At 49.2% G+C, this 17,031-nt stretch overlaps 1 protein-coding gene across 5 annotated transcripts in view; it reads right to left on the reverse strand.

Moving 5' to 3' along the window:
• Nucleotides 1–17,031, reverse strand: part of ZBTB16 (zinc finger and BTB domain containing 16) — a 186,944-nt gene that overhangs the window by 88,312 nt on the left and 81,601 nt on the right. For all 5 annotated transcript variants that reach the window (XM_057747645.1, XM_057747648.1, XM_057747647.1 and 2 more), the window contains exon 3: nucleotides 3,613–3,710. In XM_057747645.1, coding sequence (XP_057603628.1) covers nucleotides 3,613–3,710 — 98 coding nt within the window. The remainder of the gene's footprint in view (nucleotides 1–3,612; nucleotides 3,711–17,031) is intronic.

Here is a 17,031-nt window from a genome sequence, read left to right on the forward strand (position 1 = left end):
GCTGGCCCAGTGCCAGAACTACAATAACAAACACAGGCCACGCTCGCCAAGAGGGGGTGGGGCAGCGCGCAGGCAGAGCCCACGAGGAAGTGAGCCGGTGCAGCTCTGCGCCGGAGACGGAGGAACAGCAGGAATGAGCCTTTCCAGGGCAGGGACAACATTTAGGGGAAGCCAGGAGCAGCCTGACCCCGACCCAGAGACCAGATTGCCTTCTCCACGACCTGCCCCCTTTTAAAAACACGGTCCCCAGGGCTGTGGAGCAACTCCTGTTCTGCGACGCTTTCCACTGCTGCTCCAGCCCCTGGTGATCTTGTGTCAGGTGGTCTGTACTACAGACCCTCAGGGGCCATCCTGGCTGTCGGCTCCCTGCGTGGAGCCTTCAAAACAGAGCAGCAAGAAAATCTCCTGTCGTCTAATCAAATGTCTCCTCTAAGACCTCACAGAGCCGTGTTATTGGGCAACTGGGGGAGGAACTGGGATGGGTAAAATCCAACTTGTGCTACTGGAATCCGGGAGAAGAGCCGGCACCCTCGGCCCAGCCCTCCAACCCCACCTCCCTGACACGGCCCCTGGAGAGTCAGAGGCCTCAGGGCCTTCACTGTTTAACAGGGGGGCAAACAATTTGGGGTCTAGCCTCAGGAAGCTCTTACTGCTGCTTCATTTCCACGTCCTGGCACAGGGGCGAGAGGTATGTAGGACCAGAGAGAGAAAAAAACAGAGCGTAGAAATATTAGAGTCGTAGCAGGCTACGAGCTCTCTGCAAGGGTGAATCAAGGCCCTGCTGTGACCCATCATACCTCCCCCACCACCAAATCCTCTTTTACAAGGGCAGTGGCCAGGGAACCTCAAAGGGACAAATCATCTGCACAGACTTCAGGGGCAGAGAGGAAAACCTAGGAAAATAGACCCCAGCTCCCGAAGCTGCCAGGGTAACCACATGAGACTGTGGGACCTTGAACCAGCATCTTGGTTACGGGGTGGTGCAAAGTCACTCATCTCGTCGGAAGCGGGGGCTCTGGACCCACCTGAATGTGTATAAGCAGCTCCTTCCCCCTCTGCCACCCCCACCCACCCTATCAACATTGCTGAAGTGTCATGCTTCACGATAGAGACCCTCGGCTAACTCACACTTAGCCAGTGGGCTCCTGGCTGCCCTCCAGTCAACCCCTGGGACACAACCTAAACACTTCCTATTACAACAGAGACCTGGTGGGAGCCTGGAGTTTGCTTGAGTCGCCTGGCTTCCCAGGCTATAGTCATTCATTCAACCAATATCTATAGATCCCAATAATGTGCCAGGGAATGTGCTACACGTAGTGGGGGACAGGCCTTATCCCCTAGCAGCTTATTCCAGTCTATTAGGGGAACAGAGGGAAAGGGAAGTTACATTTACTAAGCCTGTCACGTCTCAGGCAGAGTAATGAGTATCTAATGGGAGCCTTGCATTCAGAGGCTCAGACGGTTTACATTTCTTGCCCAAGGTCACATGGTCAGGAGGTAGATGCCCAAATTCCTAACCCTGACTCCCAAGTAGGAGGAGATAAGGCAAGGCCATTAATAATGATAAGACAGAGAAGAAAGTCTATGCCCCAAAACAGCCGCGGAGGAAGAAATATGAATCCCAGAAGGAGGCTCGACGGCTCCTGGCCAGAGGAGGGACCCTGGAAGAGCTGGGAAGACTGGGGACAGGTGATTCCACACAGAGGGAAGCAGGTGAAGAAAGCCACAGAGGTGGTCTGCACACAGAGCACATCCACAAGCACACGAATCTGGCGAGTGCGCTAGATTCAAGGAAACGGTGAGGAGAAAGGGTACTTGCTGGGCTGAGTCACAGAGAGGGTGAGGGAGCTTTAACCGGCAGGCTCTGTTACCTGCATGGAAGTGTCCAACAGCACGTGGTTAGAGACCACATGGGGGCTGGAGCAGGGAGCAAATGAAACGGACGACCCACACTCTGCACTGGGGGAGGGTGGCCCACCTGTGGGCATACAGCTCATGAACCTCCCCCCTCCCCCACTAAACCCTGAACAACCTGCAAAGATGAAGGGGTGCAAGGAGACTGGAGGTGCAAATTATAAAAATAAAACAAAAAAGAGCGCACAGGGACCAAGCAGATGCCAAGCGCAGGAACGCCTGGACTCAGGACTCCACGCCAATGTGGGGCAGGTGAGGAGATGAGGATGGTTCCATGTGGCCAGGTATCAAGGAGAGGAGGCCCCATGGGAAGCAGGAATGGAACACAAAGACGTGGGCACGCAACGAGACAGACAGCCGCCTGGTGTGGCCCGATCCCTGGATCTGGAAGAAGGAAGAACGGGACGTGAAAAGGAGTTAGGGCACTTGACGAAGGGCCATGAAGACCAGGGAGAGCGACAGCACCCCGTGCAGCGTGGAGACACAGGGCTCTGCGGCGAGGCAGTGGCGAGCGGAAGCACACAAAGCTACCCAATGGCATTTCCAAGATCAAAGCGATGGAGGCAGCGAGGGCAGGCTATAAAGAGCCAGACTGCCCTCAACAGGAGTACGGTGATGAGAACACTCCCGAAGGACAACTTCAGAACTGGGCAAAGGGGGGAAGGTGGGAGCAGAAGCAATCGACATTTATTAAACACCAACTGTACGGTAAGGAGTGGACCAGAGATGCCTTCGTGATGCAGGCATCCATATATATGTACATCTATATATATCTATATTCTGTTACCTAACTGATAAGAGTTAGCAACACCTGCCCTTCACAGATGCAGAAACCGAGGTCACACGGATGGAGACCTGCCCAACCCCAAAGCCCAGGCCCCTTTCACAAACGCTGAACCACCAACCGCCTGAAGGGCCGCGCGCTGGAGGCAATATCGGAAAGCAGACAGCAGACACTGACCGTGAACTAGACGGGAGAGAACAAGCCCAAATAAGAAGACAGCCCTCTCTTCTCCCCCCACACGTGACTCCGAGGTTGAAAGGCAAGGGAATTAGAGGGAAAAGCGCATTGGCCCAGGCAGGGAAGTGTGCTGGCCTCTCTAACTGAACCCAGGCAACCCCTTGGCCTCGAAGCAGCATCACTGGACCTGCTGTATCCTTCCCTCCACCGAGAAAGCCTGAGCACACTGCACGTCGGTGCTACTCGCCTGTCCATGCCTCAGGGGGCAGAGAAGCTTTGCCCAAACATGAGCAAAAATACCAGCAGCCACAGAGTCGACCCCACTAGAATTGGATAAAATTAACTTGCAAAAGACAGCACGCTGTAACTAGCTTTGTGTTCCAACCTTTCTATATCTATTTAATTAAAGGCTCCTGTATAATGTGAACCCAATAGTCAGATTCATTAGACAGCGAGAACCTAATTCCACAACTGTTCTGCTAATGAAACTGGAGTCTACTTTGGAAGGTGGATCACACAGGGCACTGGGTACCAACGAAGCCCCAGGAAGCCCAGGGGAGCAGGAGGATGGGTTCATCCAGATGGTCACATGGTCAGGGTGGAGGGAGCACCCACAGGACGAGGGAGACCAAGGCCCGGCTGGCAGAAGGGACATCCGTGCTCTGAGTGGGGGTGAGGGCGGGCAGGAGGTGGGTGCCTGTGCATTGGAACGGGCCAGTCAGGGCATCCTCGCCTACCTGAATGAGCCAGTAAGTGCATTCTCAGTCGCAAACTATCCAGGAACCGCTTTCCGCAGAGCTCACACCCGTACGTCTTCATCCCACTGTGCAGCTTCCTGTAGGGGAAAGGAAAAGACAGGTTGCTGCTGCTCTGGCTGGACAGAAAGCAGGCCCACCCCTACTTGTGGGCTCTACAGCCATCCCTCCGGCAGGTGAACAGGAGGAAGGGAGATGGAGGGCATGGGAGCTGGAGGTGGGCATCGACGGAGACATATCCCTGGATCCACAGACAGCTGAAAGCCCCCTTTTCCTACGGACGGCTGCCAAGGAAGCATCTATTCCTGGTCTTGTCCAAGGGCTGGATGAATAGAGCATGCCCTACTGCTTCACCCACTGGCACACAGACCAAGGAAAAACTCAGGTCAATTTCGGAAGCAGGAAGGAGGAAGCAGCAGGACAGTTAGACAGACATCATCCTCACAAACGAGCACAGACCACATGTGGAGGCCGAGGTGCCTCTGCCTACCTCGCTCACAGCGTGGCCCTCACTGCTGCGCTGTGCACGTGCCTGGCTCCCCCGAGGGACCGCGGACCCAGAAGGGCTGCCCTGTGCCTCCTGCTCTCACAGCCCAGCTCCCACACCGTGACTGGCATATAGCAGGCTCTGAACACACTTAGCAGTGAATTGATGCCCTTATGGACACAAGATGCTCCTCTCGGGACATCCAGATGTTCTCAGAACCGCAGTCACTCCCAACACAGAAAACCTTCCCCAAAAGCCCAGTTTTTGAAGTGTTTTCCCTCTACTTTCTGCCAGAGGATGAGCCCTGACAGAAAGAAAGGTTTGAAGAAACTGGATAACATCACTCTGTAAATGGAAGGCAGCAGTCGTCAGTTTTGACTTTCCAAAGAACTTTCACGTCCGTTATCTCATTGTACCATCACTGCCGTTCCGTGAGGTGAACCCAGCACCCACGATCACCCCAGGAAGACAGAGGCCCTGGTCACCAGCCCAGCCTGCAACACTGTTCCAATCCCACCCCCTACCTGGGGCCTTTCCCACCGGACCCCACGGCTCAGTCAAGAGCCAGCAACGGAGCCGATCAGAAGCGGGGAAGCAGGCGGCTAGTGGGGAGGGTCTGGGAGGGTCTGGGCTGCGGGCTGGCAAGGGGAACGTCTGGCCCGGAACTCTGCCTTTCCTCCCACCCACACTCCTGTTCTCAGGCCTTCACGTGCTTCTGCCGGATACAGGATCCACCCCCACCCTGTCTCTGCGCCTTGCCCGCCTCCTCCCCAGGGGCCTCAGCCCTAACAATGGGACAGGCAGTGGCAGCCAGAGGTAGGACCTGAGGGTGGTGAGGCCAGCAGGTGGGCACCCTTAGAGCCAGCAGCCCATTTTGGTCGGGATGCTGATGTGTTAGGACCACAGTCAAAGGTTGCAGGGCTGCCGGTACTGATATGAGATAAACGCGGGTGAGGAGGGGGAGGGTTATACACTCCAGCCAGCGGCGCCCAGATCATAGAACTAAACCAAGCCACCCACTGCCAGCACCTTCCCAATCCCACGGGAACCCAGAGGTGTGTCAACACCCTATGGGCCCCGGGGTGAGCCTCCCCAGTGCCACAGCCTGTGGTCGCCAGGCTCCTGGCTTGGAGACAACATCTGGGGTCCAGTGTGTGCAGCTTCTGACTGCGCTCGTGCCCCGTCCCCTCGCAGAACTCTTTCTCCATCACAGCCGTGTTTGCTTGCTCTCCCTTTACCCCCGTGCCAAAGACAACAAGTGATTTCTCAATCACAAGTGCACACACGCCCTGATCCACCACACTGCTGTGCACCTCACCCCCATGTCATCTGATTCCCAGCCGAGGCGGATCCAGCCCAGTTGAGAAACAGCAAGAGCACGGAACGTTTTCACGGAACATTCTCAGCTCTAAATATATTTCACAACGCCGGGCCCTGGGACATGTCCTAATAGCATTCTGGGCAAAGCATGTTTTAAAATATGGACCCCGGCATATGTCGGTGCGTGTCAGCACGCATACGTGTGCACACGTGGTAGCTGAGCGTGCCTGTCACTTGCTCGGGCATGACAGAGGTCTGGTTTCCTAAGAGCTGTTCCACAGAGCAGCAAAAGCTCTATTCACAAGTGGTTTCCCAGGGGACCCTCGTGCACACGTTCGTGGTCAGGTCGGTGGATGGCAGCATGTAGGTTCCAGTCTTATTTATCTCCATCCTTCTCTTCACTAATGCTTTCTTAGCTTCCAGGGGTGCCCACCTCCAGGTGGCTGTCAGGAGGATAAACACCCATTCAGATTTGTTTTCCCAAAGGACACTGGAGTGGCCAGGCTTCAGGTTTCAGCAGCCACCACCAGGATGGACATCCCCACTCCCACCTTTGGGTTCCCATCTCCTCCCCCTGCAGGTTCCAGATCAAGTCTCTCATCCTGGGTAACCCCACTGCCTTTTTTTGGTGCCAATGGACCTGCCTGGTAATGGGTGTCAGTGGCTTTCTTGACTAACTGGATTGGTATGGTGTGTAAGGTGATGCACTCTTGCCCTCTACTACAGAGGGAGCAGGATGTGGGGAAGGATGCCAGGCGAGCAGCCAGAAGACCTGGACTTTTGTCCCACCTTGGCCATCAACTTGCTTTATGACCTTGGACAAATCATGCTATCACCATCTCTCTGAATTTTTTCACCTATAAAGTGACGGGTGATATCTAAGGTTTTGGTTTCTCATGGAGCCAAAATTTTACTATTCAGAAGTCTTACTCACCTCCTTTTCCCTGCCTCCAAGGGACGCCACTGTTACTCTCTCTGAGCCACATTCCACTGTGTGATGTTTCACGACACGCAGGTGGTCAGGCTAGGACAGCCCAAGCCAAAAACTGACACCCATTCTCAGAAATCCACTCGTTTTATAACCTTCTAATCCAGATGACCCGAGTTCCCTCCTTTACTCACCTGTGGTCTATCTTTCAATGAAAGAAACTTTCAGAACTCATGACCAGCTTTTCTTTTTGAACCATTCTGCTATCATGCATTTTCCAGCCTTCAGAGACATGGGCGTCCTCTCCTGCCCAACCCTTGGGGTAAGGAGACTGCCCTGCACCTGACCCACTAACTCAGTGCCCTGCACGAGTTCCCAGAGGTGAGCGTGGCATCCAAGTGATCCCACACGCAGTTCGAGGACAAAGGTCCTGCATCACTGGTGGAGGGACCAGGACAAAGCACACAAAGTTCAGCGAAGAGAAAGGGAACACCGCACAGGCCTGGAGCTCAACTGAGCCCAGCGCCGGTTTGCCTATCTCTTTCGTTACTGTTCAGACACCAAGTGCTGGATGTGAAGAGGGAGAACAACGGGAAATGGTAGAGGAGAATCTGAGTGCACTCGAGGGCTACCAACGGACTCTCTATGGCACTGGCACTGGAATAGCCAATGGGGAAACAGAATCCCAACTGGTTTCCGGAGGAAAAGTACAAATTGTAGGAACTCATGGTCTGCCCCTCTAGACCTCAGGCCCCACCATCTCTGCCACCGCAAAGCATTTTGATGAACATGGAAATTCTGTCCGCCTCCGTCCTCCTTACCATACACACTCATATTTTCCCAGGCCAGCCCTGCCTTTTCATAAGGTCAAACTACTCATGGGCATCTGAGGTCATCAGCCTCCACGATAACACAGGAAAGGAGGACAGTTGGGGACATCTTCGCACCTTTCTACATATGCTGCCTTGGTTTTCACACTCTTTTCTCTAAGCAATAGCACTGAACACCATTTTGAAAGTAACCCAGTTCTAGAGGGCCCAAGCATCTCCATGCTCTACTCAGTGGAGGGTCCACTCCCCCACAGGCTTCAGGGCCCCACCACCCACTCTTGGGGAGCAGGCTCAGGTGCTCCCCCACCATGACCACACCTGACCCATTGGATAAACTCACCCTGAAGGTAACAGATTTTCACTTTTGTCCAAAAAGACACCAAGGGGGGAAAGGGGGATGGGGTGGGAGGGATGAACTGGGAGATTGGGATCACCATATATACATTATTAATAAAAAAAATTACCAAGTGTACACTTTAAATATATGCAGTTTATTGTATATCAATTATATCTCAATAAAACTTCTTTAAAAAAAGAACAAAAAGACAAAAAAACAAAAACAAAAACAAAAAAACCCTACCAGGTTTCCAGCTATTTTCCCAAGAGAACTGAATCATTATGAGAAATGAGAGAGGTAAGCAACACGAACCTTTTAAAAAGTGAGTGGAGGGAAGGACACACTCCTTCCCACGGATGCTCAACCACACAGCCCTCACTTAGTAAAACCAAGCTAGCAAGCCACATGCTCATTCAAGCCACTTTCGTGCTGTTGTGAGTCTGAAAATTCATAAAGACTCATCTGCTTTAGACTGTAACTATGTAATGACAGAAGCCATGTTTATCTTTCCTTTTCGTCACAGCGCCTAGTTTAGAAGTGACTGCTCAATGCTGCTAAAGAAATTCCTCTATCTGAGGTGCGGTCCAGGCATCCTCCTCTCATCTGAACACTAGTCCAAGCACAAGGGCTTCGTGGGCTGCCTCCAACCCAGAGCCGGATCCCGTCCCGTGTCCCTGAAGCCCACACAAGGAAGGCCAACGGCGACATCAGAGCTGCATAAACCCTGAGCTTCAGACCAACCTCATCCTCGGAACGAGGCTTTGTCTCCCAGCCCACTGGAAGACAACAGCAGAAAAAGTGGCAGCAGGGAGAGGCCAACGCCAGATTCCATCCTCCCCACCCTCAGCCTCCAGGGACAGCTGACCACAGCAGCTGCTCCCTAAGCGGCGCCCTCTGCAGCTACACCCTGCAGGAGAAGCTAGGCCTACCTGCACCCCACACAGCCAAAGACGAAGGGGAGAATTCTACAAGAAGGGCCAGCAGCACTGCTTGCCTGAGAGAGAGGGGTTCAAGGCCCGGCATCGCCAATGTTCCACTTCTTCCCAAGTTCTCTGCCCAGAAACAAATGGCAGTGAGAACAGGCTAACAGGCGGGGAAGGTCTAGAGAGGAACTTCTGTTCCAATAACCCAAGGGCTACCCTTCATGGCCATCCTCCTGGGGAGATGGAAGTGCCTGCCCTGTGAGTTTTGCTGGGCACACCACACCAGCACTGAAATCTAGGATCTGTCATGAGGGAAGATGCAGTGGGGAAGCCATTCCATAAGGGCTTTTACAAGATGATGTTTTCTTTGTTCTCACCCTAAATGACTCTATCCCCAGCTCCTACCAACACTCCAGCTCCAGCAGCTCTGAAGGTCCTTCCAACTCACCCTCTCTACTTAGTCTGAGCTGCTCCACATGCAGAAGTCACCTCAATGCTTGATCTTTTGCTTTCTGATCCCATGACAGACAACCTGACCTACACAGTGCTTCTAGGGGTACTCAGAACAGACAAGAACAAGACAGGAGAGTCTGTGAGTCAGCTCCCAAAGATGGTCTAAATGATCCTACTTTCTCAAAAGCCTGCTGCCACAGGGGAATCAATACCCTCCAAGGCCCTCTACTTACCATGGGAACCCAGCATCATGCAAACCTCCCGCTCCCCTCTTTTTTTAAATTTATTTTTATTTTTTTATACATCTTTGTTGGAGCATAATTGCTTTACAATGTTGTGTTAGTTTCTGCTGTACAACAAAGTGAATCAGCTATATGTATACATATATCCCCACATCCCCTCCCCCGTGAGCCCCCCTCTCACCCTCCCTATCTCATCTCTCTAGGTCGTCACCAAGCACTGCTGCTTCTCTCTTGATTAGGACGGGCCCACTGGCCCTGACATGCTGCCTTGTCTCCCCACGTGGGTAGCATGTGGGGCGGGTCCCTTCACAGGCTCTGACAATGCTCTCAGTCCCCAAAGCCGCAAATGACTCTTAAACCCAGTGGCGAGAGGACCTCACCTGGCCTCGCTCACCTCTCTGAGTAGAAACAGAACTGACAGAGGAAAGAGCTTATGTACTTCAGCAACAGGCTTACTCTTCTTTCCCAGACCATGAAGTTCACAATGTACCTTCGATGTCCACTTACCTTCAATTCAAATGACAAGAGGAAGGCCAAAGAGTCAGTGCCATTCTGGACTTGAATTTTAAGAGGAAGAGGTGCATGAAAACCTATTAGATTGTTAGGTATTTACCCCCAAAAACAACTTCCAGGGAGACTGCAGCATTTTTCCATACCTGGTCCAGCCTCCCGTCCTTTCTCCACATGCCTTTTTGTAGGGAAGGAATACTCTGAACAGAGCCTGTTCCACTAGAGGCCTCCACCCTAAGCCAGAGCAGGTCATCCACAGGACACCTGGGATGTTCAGGGAATGTTCCATACCTTCTAAGGGTGACATGGTATCTTCCCAAGAAACATCTCTTAATGCTGCCAACAGTGAGTGACATATTTCAGTCCCTGTGGGTCAACAGTCACACCCAGTGTCACTGTCCTTTTGTACTTTCTTAGAGTACCAAGTCCATGATTCTGGACTAAGCCATTTATAAATTCTTCAAAACTATAAGTTCCTGGGGGCTTCCCTGGTGGGGCAGTGGTTAAGAATCTGCCTGCCAGTGCAGGGGACATGGGTTCAAGCCCTGGTCCGGGAGGATCCCACATGCCACGGAGCAACTAAGTCTATGTGCCACAACTACTGAGCCTGTGCTCTAGAGCCTGCGAGCCACAACTATCGAAGCCCGCACGCCTAGAATCCATGCTGTGCAACAAGAGAAGCCACTGCAATAAGAAGCTCTTGCACCGCAACAAAGAGTAGCCCCCACTCACCACAACCAGAGAAAGCCTGCTTGCAGCAACAAAGACCCAATGCAGCCAATAAATAAATTAATTTAAACAAACAAAAACCCCATAAGCTCCTGGAGGACAGGAACTAAGTCTCCCTTTCCACCTTCCAATCCCTCAGTACAGATGCAGGCAGCCAGAGCAGACCCATGAGAGGCTACGCTAGTGAAGCAGCCGCCAACCAGCCCAAGACAAAGGGATACTTGACACTGAAATCCAGCCCTGGGACTGCATGGATTCAGAGAGGAGGCCTGGCACCCTCAGGGAGAAAAAGAAAAAATAGTTCTAATCTTGGATAGGAAATGGGTCACATTCATTTTCTCAAGGCATAAATAAGGGAAATTATCCTTTTACCCACTTTTTTTAAATGTTGAGATTAGACAGTCATTTGACAAGCTGTGAATGCTTAGCTGGTATTACCGCAAATTATCCTTCAAGCAATAGAGTTCGTTGCTCTCTGACTAGTCAATATTAATAAACATTACCGAATGCTTTTACAACACAATTTATTTTTTAATACAGCTCTTTATGTATGCCATAAAGTAAATATACCAATAAAAGGCAAGGATTTCAAACGACAGATTTAAAAAAGCAACCAAGAACTAACAGAGTGCTAGTTAACACCTTCCGTGCTGCAGAATGGGGGGCGGGCCTACAGCGAGTGCCCCTCTGCTGGGAATCCAGGCCTGTGGGCTGTGCAAGAAGTGGCCAACTGGTGGTTTCAGAGCCTTTCAAAGAGAGGGAGAGAGAATACCAAAGAAGATATCAAGAATCTAGATTAGAAGTGTGACATATTGACTGAAATACTGCAGTAGGGGTGGTGGACCCAGTGTTCACTCCAGCTCTTCCAGGAACCACCAAACGGCCTTGGTCAAACCACTTACCCTCTCTAGATTTCACTCTGTAGTTTTGCAACAATGCAAGAATTGAGTTAGATGAGTTCCTAGGTCCTTTCCAATCAGGTTCATGATACTAAAAGGCTATGGGGCTGACAGGGGCCTGTGCCAGCCAGACTATAACCTCCTTCATGAAGAATTCATACCAGATTCAACCCCTCAACCTTTGTCATTGAGCCCAGAACATAGAAAGGACTCAGTGCATCTTTGTTGAATGAATGAACTAACATAACAGGGAATTCAAGGAGAAAAAAATACAGAGGTTAACAACTCCCTCCCCTGCCTCTACACCACACACACACACACACACACACACACACACACACCAGTACAGGAACAGTTGTCCCTTACAGATGGCCAAGAGGCACATGAAAAGATGCTCAACATCGCTAATTATTACAGAAGTGCAAATCAAAACTACAATAAGATACCACTTCACAATGTTCAGAATAACCATCATTAAAAAGTCTACAAATAACAAATGCTGGAGAGGATGTGGTGAAAAGGGAACCCACCTACACTGTTGGTGGGAATGTAAAATGGTACAGCCACTATGGAAAACAGAATGGAGATTCCTCAAAGAAACTAAATATAGAGTTGCCATATTATCCTGCAATCCCACTCTTGGGCATATGCCCAGACAAAACTATAATTTAAAAAGATGTATGCACCCCCATGTTCACTGCAGCACTATTTACAATAGCCAAGACACAGAAACAACCTAAATGACCACCAACAGATGAATGGATAAAGAAGATGTGGCATATACATACAATGAAATACTATTCAGCCATAAAAAAGTATGAAAAAAATGCCATTTGCAGCAACATGGATGGACCTAGAGACTATCATACTAAGTGAAGTAAAACAGAAAGAGAAAAACAGGTACCACATGATATCACTTATATGTGGAATCTAAAATACGACACAAATGAACTTATCTGATGAAACAGAAACAGGCTCACAGGCATAGAGAACAGACTTGTAATTGCCAAGGGGGAGGAAGGGGGGGGAGGGGTTGGGATTTGGGATTAGCAGATGCAAATTATTATATACAGAATGGATAAACAATAAGGTCCTACTGTACAGCACAGGGAACTATATTCAATATCCTGTGATAAATCATAATGGAAAAGAATATGAAAAAGAATATAAATCACTTTGCTGCACAGGAGAAATTAACACATTGTAAATCAACTATACTTCAATAAAATGAATACATATTTAAAAAAAAGAAGAGCAGTTGTCCCTATTGTCCAAAAGAGAAGACCTCCTTGGGGTTCTCTGAAAGAAAGCCACGCATTCTGCCTTGGCCTGGGATCAAGGCCAACCTGGAGTTGACAAAGAGTGGTAGGAGCTGTCCTACGCGCTGAAAATATGAGGAAGAACAATGGCATTCCCCGCGGCCATAACCACACCAAGCACAGTGCTGTCAGATAAGGCTGCCCAAAAGCGTTAAAACACAACTCAAAAATGACAAAGGGCCGTGCTAATCTCCCTGCAGCAACTGCTCAAAGAAGGATCTCCGTGGCTGCCCGGCACCAGGAGGCCTGGGCTTCTGGCTGTTATGTAACTGGCCCTTTGTTTTAAAATACCGAGTTCTCCTAAGTCATTTATTTGAAATATCTCTATCAACAAATTTCACCAAGAACAAAAGTTTTTCATTTGTGCACCAGGCTATAGGATGATCTTATCGCACACAATCTCATACAGTCTCTTTCAACAAGGTCTTAGCGTGCTTATCTGCGAAGTTCCTGGTAGACAAATATGATTGAAATGTTCTATTTATGCTCACTGGATTAAGGAGATGTTGCAAAACTGCACAAAAACCTGGCAGATGTAAGCAAGGTATTACAGCCTGGGCAGTTAAGATCTGAGCGAAAGGGATCAATACACACTTTCGCAGTTTTTTTTTTTTTTTTTTTCCTTTCCTTCTTTATTTTTAAAGAAACCAGAAAAGTTGGGCTTTTAGAAAAGGGAAGAGGAGAAAAGAAAGAGTAAAATGCCTTAAGATTTATAGCTTCTCAAAGCTTTTTTCCAAACCCAAAACAGGGCACCATGATGCATGCTTGATGATGTCAGCCCAAGGGAAACAAAAATAAATCCAAAATATTCTCTCCGGATCCTAAAAGACCCTATAAGGAAATTGAACTATGGTTATGAACAAACAGCATTTTTGCTTCCTCTCTCTCCCACACCCATACGAGGCTTTCAACCAGCACAAACAGCCAATTTCTAGGAAAACCCTTTCAAAAACCTACAGATTCCTCCCTAATCTTTCCGTTTTGGCTTAGTGTGGGCAGGAAACATAGTCTCCTAGTTATCTAGGCTCATTTTGCCATGTTCTCACTTTAGCCAGGCAGCCAAAAAGCAATCTTCGAATCCCACAGACCAGCCATGGATCCTCAGAGACTGTTGAAAATAACTTGAGGTTTATTAAGGGTGTAAGAAGAAAGTTCCTGTGGAATTAAACCCTTCTGAAAATCTTCTTAATGTATATTGCTTCATTCTTTCTGCTTTAGCACACTGAAAACTGAATTACTTTTCTATGAGGATTCTGAGCCATCCTTCCGAGCATCCGTTATGAACGCAAGATAGGAGAATGCTCACATGAACCTGTGTGGACATCCAATAACACGGTGAAAGTCATTGTTTTAATGAAGGAAAAAGGCAAAAACCCAATAGATAGCCACTTCTTTGCTGGTTCGCTTCTTCTTATAGGAAAATGCAAAAAAAAAAAAAAAAAATCTAGTCAATGAAGGTTTTACAATAATAAGGCTAATGGATTTATATATCACCTCTAATTCTGAAAGGGTTTGCTGAGGACCATCTCAACCACCTCGTGTCTGAGGAAACTGAGGCTGAGTGACTTACCTTCCCGTGAAGAAGGGGGAAGTCTCCAGACTTCTCACCTCCGGATCCACAGTCACACCTGCCCACCTGAGAGAACACGCACCCCAGCCATAACATCCCCTCATTACCTCCCGCTAAAGGCACCAGAAAACAACCAGCACACCGAGGATTCACCGGACCCGAATCGGAAAGAAGCAGGAACAGAGAAGTCGCTAAGAACACAGGTGAGTCCAACGACGGCACCCAGAGTTCGAGGCAGGCTACATCTTGCAGCGGGGACTTTATCACCTCCTACTGGGAAGACCTCAGGGAAGGCATGCATCCTCACCCCCTACTGCTGTTTAATATCTGTTAAGCACCTACTGTGTGCCTGGTTCTGGGAAAGTAAGACTGCACTTGAGCCAAAGTCCATCTGGGTAGGTCCTACATCAGTGTTATCCCCCACCCTTGCACTTTGCTGATTTCCTTTATAGCACTCAACACAAGTGACAGGTATATATTGGGTTTTAGCTACCACTCTTTATCTCTACTGGACTTTAAGCTGCATGAAGGCAGAAACCATCTGCTGTGGTGTCACGGTCTGGCACAGTGCCTGGTTCAGAGTAGGCATTCAATACATTTTTTTAAATTAACAGCTTTATTGAGATTATCTGTATACCATAAAGTTCACCCTTTTAAAGTGCACCTTTTGATGGTTTTTAGTATATTCGCAGAGCTGTGCAACCATCACCATTATTTCCATTTCCAGAACATTTCCATCACCCAAAAAAGAAACCCCCTACCTATTAGCAGTCGTTCCCCATTCTCCCATCCCCGAGTCTCTGGCAATGACTCATCTATCTTCTCACTGGATTTGCCTATTCTGAACATTCATGAAATGGACTCATACAAGAAGCCTTTTGTGTCTGGCTTCTCTTAGCATAATGTTTTCAAGGTTCATCCACTTTGCAGCATGAATCAGTACTTCATTCCTTTCTATTTCATTGTATGTATATACACCCCATCTAATTTATCCACTCATCAGTTGATGGACTTTTGGTTGTTTCTACCTTTTGACTATTATAAATAATGCTTTGACTATGAACATGTGTATACAAGTTTTACCTGTGGACATCTGCTTTCACTTCTCCTGGGTACACTCCTAGGAGTAGAACTGCTGGTACCTCTACGTGTAACCTCTTAAGGACCCTCCAGACTCTTTTCCAAGGCAGCTGTACCATTTTACATTCCCATCAACAATGCATGAGGTTTCTGATTTCTTACTACGTTTTGGGGCTAAATGAATAAATGAATTAAGATTCCTTCTGCTCTAAACGCCTGCAGAAAGGGGGATAAATTTCCAAGGCTCCTGTGGTAAGCTAGCATCTTCATCTGCAGACGTGACATGCCACACTCATGTTTAACAGAAACCCCAAAGAAGGCTATTTATATTTAGTTCATTCTAGAGAGAGAATCGAATAAAAAATGAAGTCAAGGAAAATAACACCCCAGACAGCTCAAAGTGGACTTTACCTTCGCATATGATTTCAACCCCCACCCTCCATCCCATGTCCAGACTCAATAATTTAATAACACACGCACCTTAAACAGATTTAGTTGAAAAAATATGAGCAGGATCCCAGCTCAACTGCAGCTGACTTTGATTTGGTCAGCAACGAGAGCAGTTTTATTTGACAGCGCTGATGTCTATGATGGGAAGTTTGAGAATACACTTAATAATACTTAAAATCAACACACACACACACAAAACTATCCAAGGCAAACTCTAGGAGAGGGACCCACGGAGCGCAGAACGCAGGCAAGCCTGAGAGCAAGGCTGGCCTCTCTTCCTGCGCTTGTTCGAGGGGGGTGGTGTCCCAGAGCTGAGGGAGGAAGCTTCACGAAGGGCTCCTCAAACTTCTTTTTCTCCCCTTTTCTTTCTCTGTAAGAGAAGGCAGCCGTATTCTTTCCGCACAGACTCCTTGCAAAGAACAAACAAACAAAGGCTGGGACAGAGCAAGGCCCTTGCAAGCTGCAGGTAATTAAAACGGCCTGTAAATGCCCCGGCAGAAAGCACTTCAAAGAGACAGTAATTCCAGCAACGGCCAGTCAAGACTGTGTGGTGTAAAAATTATGAGTTTTCCCAACGGGGAGCTTTGTATGAAAAGGACAGGGGTTGGTGGCAAAGGGAGGGTGAGCCACACAGAGGAGGCGTACAATGATGTCCATGCCGGGTGTGCGCAGGACTGTGTATGGGGGTGTGCGTGTGTGTGTCACACACGTGGGCAAGAGAAAGGGGAACAGTGTGCATGTGTGTGAGAGTCTATATCTATCAACGCCAAGACGCTCCAAGCGTGTGGGCATGCAGATAAAAGGAAAAATAAAATAAAAGCAACAAATATGCATCCTCTCCCCCTGCTGGGCCTCGTTTTCACAGGCAGAAGGACCAGGCAGCTCGCTTGCCCCTCCAGCTCCTAACTTGTAAGCCTGCCTAGCCAGGCGTGCCGGAAATGCATAATACTCAGGACTCTGGACCCAGCCGACAGCCACCACACAGCCAACCCTCTGGATATGAGCATACTTTCCATCTCACAGAGACACAGACTTAGGACCACAGACCACAAGCTATGTTATCTTCAAACAGAGGATGGAGAAAAGAAAGAGACTCTTAACCTTGACTCAGACCACGTTCACTAAGTCCTCCGTGCTACCTGCCTGGTGCCAGTGCACTCAGGGGATGCGGTGACCAGTCCATGGCGTGGAGCCGGTGCACATGACAATGGAGGTGGCAGCCTCGATGCACAGGGACATTGGCCTCGCTTTTATAATACACAGCACAAAAAACCGACACTGACACACGTCGGTGATCACCTGATCACAACATCGCACGTTTTTT

Source organism: Hippopotamus amphibius, chromosome 9 (genome assembly GCF_030028045.1).
Source record: "Hippopotamus amphibius kiboko isolate mHipAmp2 chromosome 9, mHipAmp2.hap2, whole genome shotgun sequence".
NCBI classification, from domain to species: domain Eukaryota; kingdom Metazoa; phylum Chordata; class Mammalia; order Artiodactyla; family Hippopotamidae; genus Hippopotamus; species Hippopotamus amphibius.